We start from the raw sequence: 13,638 nt of genomic DNA on the forward strand, positions 1-13,638 counted from the left end.
ATTAGTTCCTCTATGCCTAGTGGGGCATCTTCAGAGCTCTGCAAATTGGGTCAGCATCAATTCAGTTTTGTTTTTGGTTTAAGATAACTCAGAGAATTTTTTTTCTCTGGCCATATTCATCTGAGCACAATGAGAGTGTGTCAGTGCCAAGGTCAGATCCTAGTGTGGAACTGTGCCTTCTACATCTTTTTACTTGGTGAGACAAAATTGAGAGCAACAAAGTGTTCAAAGTAGAGAAGTTGGATCAACAACACAGTGAGATCTGCAGCACCTGGGAAGAGCATCACATAATTTCTTCCGTCACATTTTAGTCTCCAGGTAATTTTTTATTTTTAAAGGTGATTCTGCTCTCTTCCCAGACCCGTGGTGGAAGTGATGGCACAGGATCCAATAAGGGTTGAAGAAAGAAAAAAATACTTGGGATATTACAAAAGGACAGTCAGTTCTGTAGGGAAGGCCTTGGACAAAACTTTCCACCAAGTGTGAGGGATTTGGAGGGTCTTGGGAGGGGGGAAAAGTATGGGATGCTGGCAGGAATTTCCCAGGGGTATGTGGGCTGGACAAGCTGAGTATAAATGCAAATACTGAATGTCCTCATTTTCTGTTTTGTTTTCCAGACATTTATAGTACTGAACAAAGGGAAGACAATCTTTCGATTTAGTGCCACTCCTGCCTTGTATATACTTAGTCCTTTCCATCCAATCAGAAGAGCAGCAATTAAAATTTTGGTACATTCATATCCTTTCTGTTGATTTTCCTCCTCATGTATTTTATATGGGTTTTAAACACAGATGGATGGAAGTCAGAAACCATTTTATTTCATTAAGCTGTTTTAAATCTTCTGGCTGAATTTGCCTGCACAAGCAGAAATGCACTTGGATTTTCGGTTTGTTTCATTTTATATTGTTATGTGAGCTATAAAAATGACTGTATCATACTGCTGGCATCAGATAATGTGAACAGCACTGGAGAGTTTGGTGAGTTTACTCAGGATTAATTGGTGGGAAGGGACTGATCATCTTTACTGAAGGGAAAGTGGGTGTAGTACCTCAGAAAGGAAGGCAACCAGGGGAAATCTGCACTGATGGAGAGCTTTGCTACCAAGCCCTTCAGCCATCCCTCCCAGAGGTAAAACTCTGTGACACTGTCTGCAGACACAATTTAATTTTAAACTGATTCAGATGAGAATTTTTTTTCTCCTGAAACAGAATATTTCAAAAATTGCTTTGTTGATTCTTTTCAAGTTTGTTTTTCTTGGATATGTTATCCAACAAAGAAAAAAGGCACAGGCTGTCATGCTGGATCTTCCAATGGAAGGGCATTGCCTGATTTCCTGTAGCTCTGGTTCTGAAGTCATGCAAGGCAGGCTGCAGTAGTTGGTTTTGGCTTGTTTTTTTCACACAACCCCAGAAACATTATATTCTGACATAGTCACATCTCTCTGGAAGGCCAAACTGACCCAAATGTTCAGCTTTGTGTGAACATTACTAAAAACACACCTTTTTTCATGACTTGGTTGCTTTCTCTGGGGTGCACGTGGGAGACCAGGCAGTGATAATTCAAAGACTTCACATGCTGCTCTGATCATTCCGTGATGTTTTAGTGATGGAAGTCTCTCATCTGCAATGCTCATGTCCACCACAGAGAATTAATATATATTAAGTAGGTAGCATCTTAGAAATATTAGTTAATTATCAAAGTTCAGGGAAAACAAATTGGGAAATAAATTAGACTCCCACTCCATACAGGGAGGAGGGAAAAAAAAAAAGGTGATACTATAGATATTCTATCAAAAGGAAAAACAGGTGAAGCTTCTGATTGCAATAATTCTATGCAAAAATGAATATGTGTTATCAGCCAGGATATTATTATGGTTACTAAGAATACACTGCAGAATTCTGCAGAGAGATGAGCTGGTGGATCAGATTATGTGTGCACACAATGCAGCACATGCTGCTGCATACCTAGAGCCCAACCAAGTTTTTTAGGCACAGTCACCTCAGCACAGCCTTGCTGAAGTTAATCAAGGTCAGTGCATTTGCCCAGGTATGGCTAAGGGAAGAATATGGAAACTGAGCTGCTTAGAAAGAAATTGAGAGTATTGCCTCTAGCTTTGGAAGTTTGCTCTGTCTTCTCCTCCCTTTTTTTCTACATTGTTTGGTGAAGCCAAGAGGTCACAGGAATGTGTAGCACAGGAGCTACATGCCCTTGGTAGCAGTTAAACAGAAGATAAATAAGCAAGAAATCCTTACCACGTTACTTCCAAGGATAAAGACCACACAGGAGAGCATTTGAAATGGCTGTCAAGAAAGAAATATAGTCAGATAAGGAGTGTAAGATTTTGGGAGTGGCAGGTTTCAATGCAAACATAAGTTTATCTCCAGAAAGACAGAAATGATCACCTTGTGTTGATAATTTTGAGAGATCCAACAGCTGAATCTTTGACAGGCACAGGCAGCAGACAACAACTTCAGTCCCAGTGAGACAACGAAGATCCTACATTAGGCACTGATTTGTTTTCTGTCAATAAAGACCTTTTGTATCAACCTGAAATACAAAGGCCAAGTGGCTGAGCAGGCAGTCAATATCCCAGGCAGAAAGGAGCCCAAACCCGCAGGTACTGAAGCAGATAATATCCCAGACATGGACCTGGGAACCAGATCCATCCTCTTGCGTGACTGTAATCAAGCAATCTTTATTTTCCCCAGGGCAAAATCCTAAAAGGAGCATTAGCAAATGGTGCCCTGTCACGTAAATATCTGAGGCAGTTTCTTTAGTGGATGCCATGTTTCAATTTCCAGCCATTGAGTGCACCATGAAGGCCAACAGTGGAACAGAATAGAGAGGACAGAGTAAAATCACCCTATAAAGAAGCTGTGGGGGTCACATTTCCTGGTTAAGTAGCTGTATGTGCTGTATGTGGAGTTCTTCTCTGAGATGTCTGGCAGGATAGATGCTATGTGTTCACTGCTCATCCAGCCAAGACTGAGAAGTCAAGTCTTTCAAAAATACACCCTTCCAAGGGGAAAAACTTCCACAGCCTCCTGGTAAAGTTTATTACAACTAATAATGTATCTTTAAACCCCTTCTAGATATTTCTAGTTCTCCTCTTATTCAGAATCTGTGAGGTCTCGTGGATGGTCCAGGGCCCTCATGGCTGCCCAGAAGGTGGCCCTGCTCCATCCCTGTCCCAGAGGACATGGGGAGTGCAGGATTGTATCCCCAACGGGATAAACACTTTTTGTCTTCTGCATCATTATTAGCTGTTATTAACATCTTTATTAACTATCTCCACCTTTTAAGGAGATTAAATCACTGGTAACATTTCCTTGATGCCTTGTGTTTAAAAGACTCCTCTTAGTTCATCTTGCCTGCAAGCCAAGGACCATTCTGTGGTCTCCTTGGTTTCTCCAAGCAGTTTGCTAGTCTGTATAAAATCTGTAGCAATTGTAAATTCTAGTTTTTCTAGGTTTTATAGCTACTTTTTCTTACTTTACCACTGATCCAGGCTGGAGGTTTGGTAAAAATTACCTTCCTTGGTGCTAGAATTATGGATTCTGGTGCATCAGAAAAAGAAAAATATTTTTCTTATAGAATTTCCAATTTTTGTTCATATTTTCTGCTTGCAGCTTTCCTCCCATCCTATTTTGCACACTTTCCATAAGGCAAAATGAGATCTTGTGAAGCACCAATTATACATTCTATTCATTGGGACTAACCTTTGCTTGCACATATTATATGTAATTTGGCAATGATCACCTAAAGAGCCTCTAGTATTCAGTTTGCTAATTAACAATTATCCATCATAATGAAGTCTAGAATAGAAGTATGCTGCATTTGACTCGATATCTTTGTGCTGGGAGATAAAATTTATAACTTTTAGAATCGGTTTGTGCAAAGGCTATTCTGTAACCTCAAATTGGAAATAATAGGTTTAATTTATTGCAGAAAGGATCCTGATGAGTAGCTTAGTGTATTTAGTTTGTAGGCTTTGGAAAATTTGATTTAATAGCAGTTCTAAGATAGGGAATGGACAATGCTGCTAATACAGCTTATCTCAGTTTTATCTTCTTTGCTTTGTCCTTTCCGAGTAGATCATCATCATGGACTTTTTCTAATGCAAACAATTCCATTTGAATTCAGGTAGGAATGCTAATTTTCATTCTGTGGGGATTTCTGTTTTCTCTTTCTAATTTAACACAGACCATTTAATTTTGGTGCATAACCAGCTGAAATGTTTCATTCTTTCATATTCTTTGTAGTTTTCAGCTTGATGATGAAACCCAGGTTGAATTTGTAGTGTGTTTCTTGTCCCAGAGCTGACCCTTATGTTTTCAACCTGTGTTCTCTGGTTTATTCTCTTTGGTTCTTGAATAAGGAGATGACGACACCTGCCTGCAAGTGAGCAGTTGGGAAAGCTGTTAGATTCAGTTTATATCACAAGGAAACAGGCATGTAGAGAGCAAAGCAGTGACCCTAAATTCCAATGGAGGAGTTTATTTGCTTGGAATTGAAATATGCTATCTGTTTAACATGGTCTGAAGACTGGTCTCTGGTTTCCTGTGCTCCATCCACAGTATTTCACTGGAGCTGAAAAAAGTAATCCACTGTTTTCTAGGCTAACTGGAACTTAATAGTTATGTTAACAAGAATGACAAAACTTACAGAAATATATCTGAAGCTGATGTGAGCAAATGTGAGTGGGTATCAGTCACATCCTTTCCAGTCCTTCAGTAGGAGGTGTTGGCCCAGAAGTGGAAGATGTTTGTGAGATGAGCAGTCCCTGTGAGTTCAATTACTGCCTTCTGTGGTGGCCCTGGGGAATCCTCAGGTTGGTTACTACCAATTTAACCTTGCAGTTGCTTATGTGGCCCATTGGAAAACGTTCCACTCTGTATTCAGCAGAGATTTGGGCTCTGCAAGAGGATAAATTTAATGCAAACATTTCAGGACGTAGGTTTCAAACTAAATCCTTCAATCACTGTCCTCAAACAAAAAATAACACAAACAGAATCAACTACAGTGATGAAAAAACTCAATCCAAACCAAACTTTTTAAAAAAAATAAAAAGGAAAAAGAAATTTATTTTGGGGTTTTACTTATATTCCCTGGGAAGGGTCCCTGCCTGTTGACTGGATTGCAGGCTGTTTTCCTTTGCCTTATCTTCTGTAGTTAGATTTTCCTGGTTGCATGGGACCAGTTATTGATGCAGGAGAATCCCATCATATTTTGTCATTTTTTTGCAGAAAGTGGCATGTCCTTTTAGGAGAGCCATCCAGTGAATTCTATTTCCAATTTCAGGAATTTGATTTAGGGTGCTTTTTATGTTTATGGTTTCAGCTTAGCAGCAAAGTGTGTGAACTGGGAGGTTTGTTTTAGCCTCCAAGCAGGGAATCTGGTCCCTCAGCAGAGGCAGAGAGCCCTGCAGACCAAGGCTGCCTATTTGCCCAGCAGGTTTGCAGACCAAGCCTTAAAATTAGTGCTATGAAACTCATACTTGCTTTTGGTGAAACTTTATACTGAAAGCAAGACCTCAAGCCCATTAAAGAGATTAGAAAGACCAGATTTGTAACTTTCCCCTACTGCCTGAGAAATGTTTCAGGATAAAAAATGAAGTGGGAATTTGCAGACACAGGTTTTTCTGTGGATACTTAAATGAGACTAATCCCTCTTTTCATACAAAGTTGTGCACCTATGCACATTGTCATCTGACCAACACAGCTGTAAATTTGGGGTATTGTACTTTGAAAGGACTGCAGAGTCAGTACATCTGTTTACTATATTAAGTATGTTTAAAAGATAGAAGAAAAAAAAAGCAGGGAAGGTTCCCTCATTTTTCTATGTTTATATAATTATTTGTCTCCTTATGCACTTGCAAACAAATGCTTGTAGTTCTTGAAGCACCTTGCAAATTGTGATTGAGCTGTCACACCTTGTGTGAAAAGACAAAAATTTATTAAGTCTTGTATCAAATACTTTGTTTTCCTTAATTTGCCTCTTTACATTGTTCAGTATGTTTATCATGTGCACTATTTTAACTAATTGTGTGTTCATGGCACAATCAGAGACTCCGTCATGGAATAAATATGTTGAGTAAGTATCCTTGTTGCTTTACAGCTGTCCCATCCTCACCCCATCCTTCCTCTTTCTTTTGTGGTGTTCTTATTTGCATCTTGCTTGCTATTGTCTAATTTCTTTCCAGTAGTACTGACTGTGGTGTCTGCCCTCTCAAAATGTTTTTCCAGGTAGTGGTTTCAGCCTGTGAAAACTCCCTTAGAAAGCAAACCAAACATTTTTAGTCTATGAATCTCATGTTTATTGTCAAAGGCACCTTTTATGCTACATCTGGATGAAATCATGTATTGAGGACAACCCTGTTTGAAACTGGTCAGCCTTCCATGGTTCCCATGCAAGAGATTTGATGGTTGGACACATCAGAATAGGCTGATGGAGCTTAAGTTGAATTAATTCAGAGAATAGTTCCTGAACTATTGGAACTATGGATGGAGCTATGACTTAGTTTCATCCTTGATCTGAAACTTCACAGAAGAAAAAGTTTCTTTTGGACTGAGCACAGCATGAGAAGTGCTCCCCTGTAATGATTGACAGGAATACTTTATGAGCATCAAATTATCTGGAAACACCTCTGTTAGAATTTCTGTCTTTTTAGCTTGACAAGCCTTCAGGAAAAATAGCAAAGGTGCTGCTTGGAGGGGGTTATTTTTTGTTGTTGTTGGTTTTTTAATTAATTTGCAAAGAGGCTAAGGAATTTCAGTGAAATGAAAACCCATTTCATTTCTTTAAGTTGGTTAAAAATATTCCTTTTAGAAACAGATACCAGATGCACAAGCTAATCAACCTACAGTGCATTAAACAATTATTTTGGCTCATTGAACCAATCAGAACACACTTTTTGTTTTTGACTGACATATGATAAATGCCATCTGCTGCTTCATAGCCTGGTGGTTGGTCTACTCAGGGCTGTAAGAAGAGACAGTAAAATGCCCTTATTTAGGTTCCATAAAATCATGCAGGGCACATCTTCTAGGCCATAAATTACTAATTATAGGCAGCACTGAACCAAATATTTCATCCCATCACAATAACATCCTAATCCCAGGATGTTTCATGTATAGTGTGGTACCCTCAAGTATGTCTGAGGCTGTCCTTTCCCCTGATGTTGTCCTTCTCCTGTTGAAAACTTTAATAACCATTGCCATGATGTTTTCTGCTGAATCACAGACATCTCATCCACGTGATGATCTCATCAAAATTTGGCCAGTTGGTGTACAGCTGGAAATTCAAACATTCTGGAGGGAAGTACCTTAAATGATAATATTGTGTCTTCTGCAAGAGGAGAATGTGGATGTTTTTTTCAGAGCATGCAGAAAACACAGAGCAGAAATGCAGATGGACTCATGCAGCATGGAGTGAATCCTTCCATGTTTCCTCTTCTCCTGTGTCCCCTCATATCTCTCAGCTTTTCCTCCTCAAGTGGATGGAATGAAATCAAAGTCAAGTACTTTGGAGGAGCAAAATAACCCAATGAACTGTAATTCAAATTGATTAATATTGGATTTGGAGAAGATACATTTAATCCATTTTGTTCTGCTGTTTCAGAGACTCACAGGGGATAGAAGAATAACCTTGTGCAAACATTTGTCCTAGATCTTCCTTTAAAGCATTTTTTCTTACCATTTTGAGAAAAAAAGGAATCAATTAACTTTCCCCCCACTAAATATTTTTTTAAGAACCCTGACTTTTGTTAAAGAAGCTGTTCAGTTGCTGGAGGACTTTGACCGATCCATTTAGAATTAGACGATGATTATACAATCAATTAAACCCATCTGACATGCTGAATAAATACAAGTGCTTTATCATTTTAATGAGCTTATGTACTGTTAAGTATTTTTCTAGTTCTTTGCATGTGTTTTCTGTGTGTATTACTAAATACACATACTTAAAGAGACTGTCACATGGGTGACCTATATTCGAAATAGCAGAGCAAAGCTAAATAGGAGCTGTGAAAAAGTTGGGTACAAGATAATGCTCAGGTATATGGTCAAAGTGAGACACGTTTAATGCCCCCTGCTGCACCCAAACTGTCCTGCTAATCCCCATTTTAAGATGAAACACACTGAGATTTTATAACATGTGAGTAGCAGCACTACAGTGTGACACGATGGCAGGAGGCATGATATCTGTGTGTTTGACCAGTTGCAGTTCAGTGTAATACAGTTAAATATATTTTATGCATAATGTTCTTCTTTATATTGCCCCCTTCAATCACCCACACCTTTTTTTCTACCAAACAGGAATCTGAACTGCTACAATTTTTCTCTAATGTGTGATGTCACCAGTTGATGTTTAGGCACTGAACAGGGCACACAAGCCAGTGTTTCCAGTGACAGCCCTTCACATCATGACTTAGGAGATTTGTATTTTAGTGGATTTGAGGTGTTTGAGGTTTTTTAATAGGCTTTGATATCATCTGCATCTTCATTAGGAGAAAAAGGGTAGGGGGACACTAAACATTTGTTTCTTTTGTTAAGATATGGCCTAGAATACCCAGTCCATTGGGCTAGGTGTCTCAGGCAGCAACATTAAAAAAGAGCTGTTGTATGCCCTGAACTCTGTCTCTGATGGCAGGTAGAGCCCTGGGTGAGTACAAATCTGAGGGCTATAAATCAGAGGCAATACTGTCCTCCACAGAGATTTGGCTAAATTTTATTACAAGTGTCATCTTTATTATGAAAGGTAAGATCTATGTTCTAGCCCAGATTGTCACAGTCAGGAGGCTGTTGGTAATAACTTAATTTACCAGGGGGGGAAAAAAAAACAACTAGCCTTGTGTCTCCTTTACTGTCAGGGAGGTAAAAATTACTGTGTACAGTAGTGAGGTGGGAGTTTTTAAATTATTTTTCAGTGAGGGCATTTTGTTTTTTAATTCTCAAGGCTGGTGCGATTTGCCAGGGATAGTGAAACACAAGGGAGGTTGAAGGAGAATTACCCTTTCTAGCTAATAAAAACAAGCAGTGGCAATTTTTTAATCTCCAAAATGTCTTGAGCAGAAAGAGATGAGAGGTATGAATGGAACAACCACCCTCCTCCCAGCTGGAAAAACAAGGAGTGTGGCATAATGTTACCCAGAGAGGTTGTGGACTTCCCATCTCTGGGAGTGCTCAAGACCAGGTTGGATGTATTTCTGATCAGCCTGGTCTAGTGGAAGGTTTCCTGCTCATGGCAAAGGGGTTGGAAGGAGATGATTTTTAAGCTCCTTTCCCATCCAAACCATTCCATGATTCCCTAATCCACTCTTGGTCCACTGGAGATGGGAGAGGTTCAGAAGTCCCATAGCCCAGCTTAGCAGCGTGGTATCCGTGCTTGACTTAATGAGTGAGGATTCATCAAAGGACACCCCGTGCTGGAAATTATCTTCATTCTGAGACTGTCCCCAGTATTTTGCTGTTCCTCACCTGTTCCTTGGTCCACACACAAGGCTGCTCATGCACAGCCCAGTGCTGCAGCTGTGGCTCACACGAGCAACCCCAGAGTTGTGCCCCTGCAGTTTCAGCTGTCTGCTGCTTGCTAATTCTCTTTCTTCTTTGGCCACTCTCTTCCCCAGGTACACTTTCACTGGCATTTACACTTTTGAGTCATTGATAAAAATATTAGCAAGAGGATTTTGCATGACAGAATTCACCTTCCTTCGGGATCCATGGAACTGGCTGGATTTCAGTGTTATTGTTATGGCGTAAGTAGCACTCCTTTATATTTTTCAAGAGAGTTATATGCAATAGAACTTTTTAAATGGTTGTCTGGATGTTTCTTTTTTCTTCACTCAAATTTTACTGAAAATGAGAAAAGGCTGAAGTGTATTAGGAAGGAAGATTTTTATCCTGAGTGGTTTCAGAGGAAGAAGTCAGAGGAATTCTCAGTTGTGTTCTCTGAATTCACTACACAATTTTGGAGAAATTATTTACTCTCTCTGTGCTCTACAGAGAGTGCTGTTTGTAAAATATCTGTAATAATATCTGCCTATCTAATGTAGTTTTGGGAAGCTCCAGACCCCTGAATAGAAAGTGTTGTAAGTGTGACTGAATACCCACGTATTTAAATCCCTATTTATACTCTATCTATCCATCACATCATCAGAGCTGTTTTCACGTCCCTGTTTTCACAAACCCTTTTCACCTGGAAAATAATTACTATTTTACTATTGAGAATTAATTTGTAGTCCTCTGAAACTTGTTTCATATTTTGGAAACAGAAATTTGGCCCCCACCATTATATTCCCCTTCAGCTGTATGCTTCTGCCTAGATTGTTAGAGTTCATTGAGGGCATGTGGGGTTCTGGTGCTGTGAAGAAGGTGATGGATTTGCAACATCCAGACGGCTAAAAATACACAGGGGTAGAGAAGCAGTCAGCCAGCACTCACAGGGGACTCAGGGTCAGCCCAAGCTCTAGCCAAAGGCAGAGGTCTGACACTGTCAGTACTCCAGCTAAGAGAGAAATCCAGATTTCTTCATTGTCACGAAAGAGAAAATTGTGCAAAGAATACAAGAGTGCCATCTTGAACTGAAAGCTGGTAGAGATGCCTGAAGGGCTTCACTTCCTAAACACAGAAGGATCTGATCTGATCTGATCTGATCTCGCTGTTTTTTTTTCTGCTTAATGATACCTGTATTCAGTTCTGGGTTTAGGTTAGTTCTTTCTGCCATCTTTAAACCCCATAATGCACAGCATTAAGTGAGATTCAAGTGGTTTAGCACCAACATCTGAGCTGAACTCCAGGGGCTGTGAAATTTGAATGGAACCAAAATCAGGAAAGAATATTCAACCAAAGTCAGCTAAAACACCAGTGAGGCCACTGAAGTTGAAAGGACAACTCTGTCAGGGCACAAGGATCAAGACAAGTATTCTTGGAGCCTCTGGCTGATGCTCTTGGTCATGTGGTTTAGTTTTTGGTAGTCCTGTGAGGAGCAGGAAATTGCATTCTTGATCCTTATAGCACCCTTGATCCTTATAGGTCCTTTCCCATAGCTTGAGATATTTTATAATTCTGTGGTTCTAAGCAGCAGAACAGCTTGAAGGTGTGTAAAACCTAAGTGAACTTCCTCAGGAACACTCCCGGTTATTTCAGTAGGCTTTGGATCTAAGCCAGCCCTAGGCCAGGTCCTGGTATCTGCTGCTGCATTCCTATGGATTTGGCTGAACTGACATCTGGCCACTATGATAAGCCTTTAAAAAAACAAATCAGTGCAGATGGGAAGAATCTTTTGGAGGTCAGCACACATTGAGTATTTTTCACAGCTAGACTTTTCCTCAAGCATTGCTAAGTGCAATTCTCCTGCAACTTTTAGTGGCAGGACAGAGTCACAGAGTCACCACAGAGTCACCATCCTGCTCTCCTCTCTCCTGTCCATCAGGCAGGTGGTAAAAGCAGGGTATAATCATCCATCTGCTTGTGAGTTAGGATGTGAGTTTATTTGTAGGTCTCAGACTTCAGCACAAGATGGAGAATTTCTGTGCATGGGTTCTCACTTTTCTAGAAGGAAGGAAGTTTCTGACAGTAAGGTAGAAAAGAGCAGAGAAAAGGACAAGAGGAGCCACAGCTTCCAGTTTTGAGCATGAATCTGCTTCACCTCATCTTGTCAGCTTGGGCAGAGGCTGAGGCATCTCCCTCAGCTCTGGGGGAGTCTCAGACTGAAATTCAGGTCTGAACAGTCAGTGGGGGACACAGTCTGCATACCCCTTAAATTGTCTCTACATCATCTCTGGATGTTTGAGATGTAGGGAGCAGGAAAGATGAGAAGGTTTGCACAGACCTTGAGGTGGACAACAACCCACAGGGGAATTATTCACTCTGTTGGTAGGAGCCAGGATTTGGTGCCCACAGGTTGTGGGTTTACCCCTCTTTTTTATTTTCTAATTCTAGTCTTGAATGGCCACTCAGTGCTCCAGCCCAAGGATCATGAAAAATCATTAAATCCTTTTCTTATGAGAGGCTTGGGATTCTGTGCTTTCTTTCCTAACTACCTTTTGATTTTCTTTCCAAATGCTATTTCATATCTTAGTTAGAACATCCCTAAAACAGGCGGACCTACAACTGTGAACTATCAAACTTCTTAATATCAAACTATTTTCTTAATACCCAACTATCTCTGCAGAACTAGAATCCACACCTATTGGTTCTTACTTTAAGGCATATTATACTAAGCCTTTAAGAATGGAAAAATAAATGGAATTCTGGAATAAAAAAAGAAATGGAAAAGTGTTCCCTTGAGCCCACAGGCAGCAGTGAGAGAGTTAAAAGTGGCTGCAATATGATCTTCATATGTACAATGAAACCTCCTTCCCAAGTATGCAAGCAGCAGATAGTACAGAGACTTGGATAATGGAATCTATTCTGATACGATTTAGCCTTCATACAAATCCAATTTGCAAGTAATTTAAAGTAAGATGGATCACACAGGTAACTCTGGTGTTGTCTTTGCTTGTAGCCTGTGTGCTGCCAGAGGTATTTCTGTGTCTGCAAACAAAGATGGGCTGGGAATTCAAAATGGAGGAGCCTGATAAGGGGCCGTGAGATTCAGATGGACCAAGGGTTTTGAGATAACAGAAAATATGATTATTTCACTGATGGATGCTGCAGTGGGAAGACCATCATTTGCTTTAGAGTTCTTGCAAAATAGCTTCTTGTCTTCTCTTTTGGGCAGAAACAGCACAGACTGAGCCACACAGAGTTGTTTTAAATAGCACGCTGGAGAATAAGAAGTGCTGCAGGCCTCTGGGGCTTTTCTCCTGTCCTGAGCCAGCAGACACAGCCATGGCTCTTGACCCTCTCTGGGGTCAGGGATGGGTTCAAAGGAAATTATGAAACTGCCCGTGTTTAGATCCCTCTCTCCCAGACTAGTGAGTGCCTCTTTCCAGGACACAGGTGAGGGAGAAGCAGCTGTAGCTCTGGGTTGGGAAGTGCCCTGTCAAAATCTTAAAGACAATAAGCAATTCCCTGGCTAATGGGAAAACTCAGGGTAGGAATTCCAGTTACTTTTCACTCCCTGGTACAAAAGAGCTGGTCAGCAGCATTTTAATTTAAAAAATGACCAAAATAAATCCTAATTGACTATTACAAGCAGCAGTATTATCTGTTTCATATGCTTGTTCACATATTTATAATGTTTTTTTTTACAAACTTCTGGTCAGCAAAACCATATTCCCATCCTGGTGTTTCTCCCCAAATTATTTTTTTCCTCCATCTTTCATGCTGAAGAAGAATTTGGGAGAGAAGCACAGGGTAGAGCTGGGGAGGAAAAAGGTAAATCGTTGCCCAGACTCCCCTGTGAGACTATGAAGAGAAGCAATGTTGTTCTTCCAGGCTATAATCTGGATTAGTAGATATGGAGAGGATGCTTCGTCCTCCCCAGGGGCCTTTGGACAAAGGCCACTTAAGCAGGCTTTTTAAAATAACCAGGTGAATTTTTTTTCCCTAACATTTGGAAACAAAGGCCCCAAAGAAGTAGGGCAGTTGAATGAAATTTGGTAGAATTTTAGAACTGAAATTCAAGGGTCCAAGATCTCTTTTGTTCTGAAGATACAGTGGTGACTATGGTTTTTCTGCATGCTGACTGGGAGGA

The 13,638-nt window shown here is 40.3% G+C and overlaps 1 protein-coding gene across 6 annotated transcripts in view; it reads left to right on the top strand.

Moving 5' to 3' along the window:
* LOC119698372 (sodium channel protein type 5 subunit alpha-like) overlaps positions 1-13,638 on the top strand; it is a 215,350-nt gene that overhangs the window by 41,661 nt on the left and 160,051 nt on the right. For all 6 annotated transcript variants that reach the window (XM_038130203.1, XM_038130206.1, XM_038130207.1 and 3 more), the window contains exons 3-5: positions 618-736; positions 6,004-6,093; positions 9,626-9,754. In XM_038130203.1, coding sequence (XP_037986131.1) covers positions 618-736; positions 6,004-6,093; positions 9,626-9,754 — 338 coding nt within the window. The remainder of the gene's footprint in view (positions 1-617; positions 737-6,003; positions 6,094-9,625; positions 9,755-13,638) is intronic.

This window comes from Motacilla alba, chromosome 2, assembly GCF_015832195.1.
Source record: "Motacilla alba alba isolate MOTALB_02 chromosome 2, Motacilla_alba_V1.0_pri, whole genome shotgun sequence".
Taxonomy (NCBI): Eukaryota; Metazoa; Chordata; class Aves; order Passeriformes; family Motacillidae; genus Motacilla; species Motacilla alba.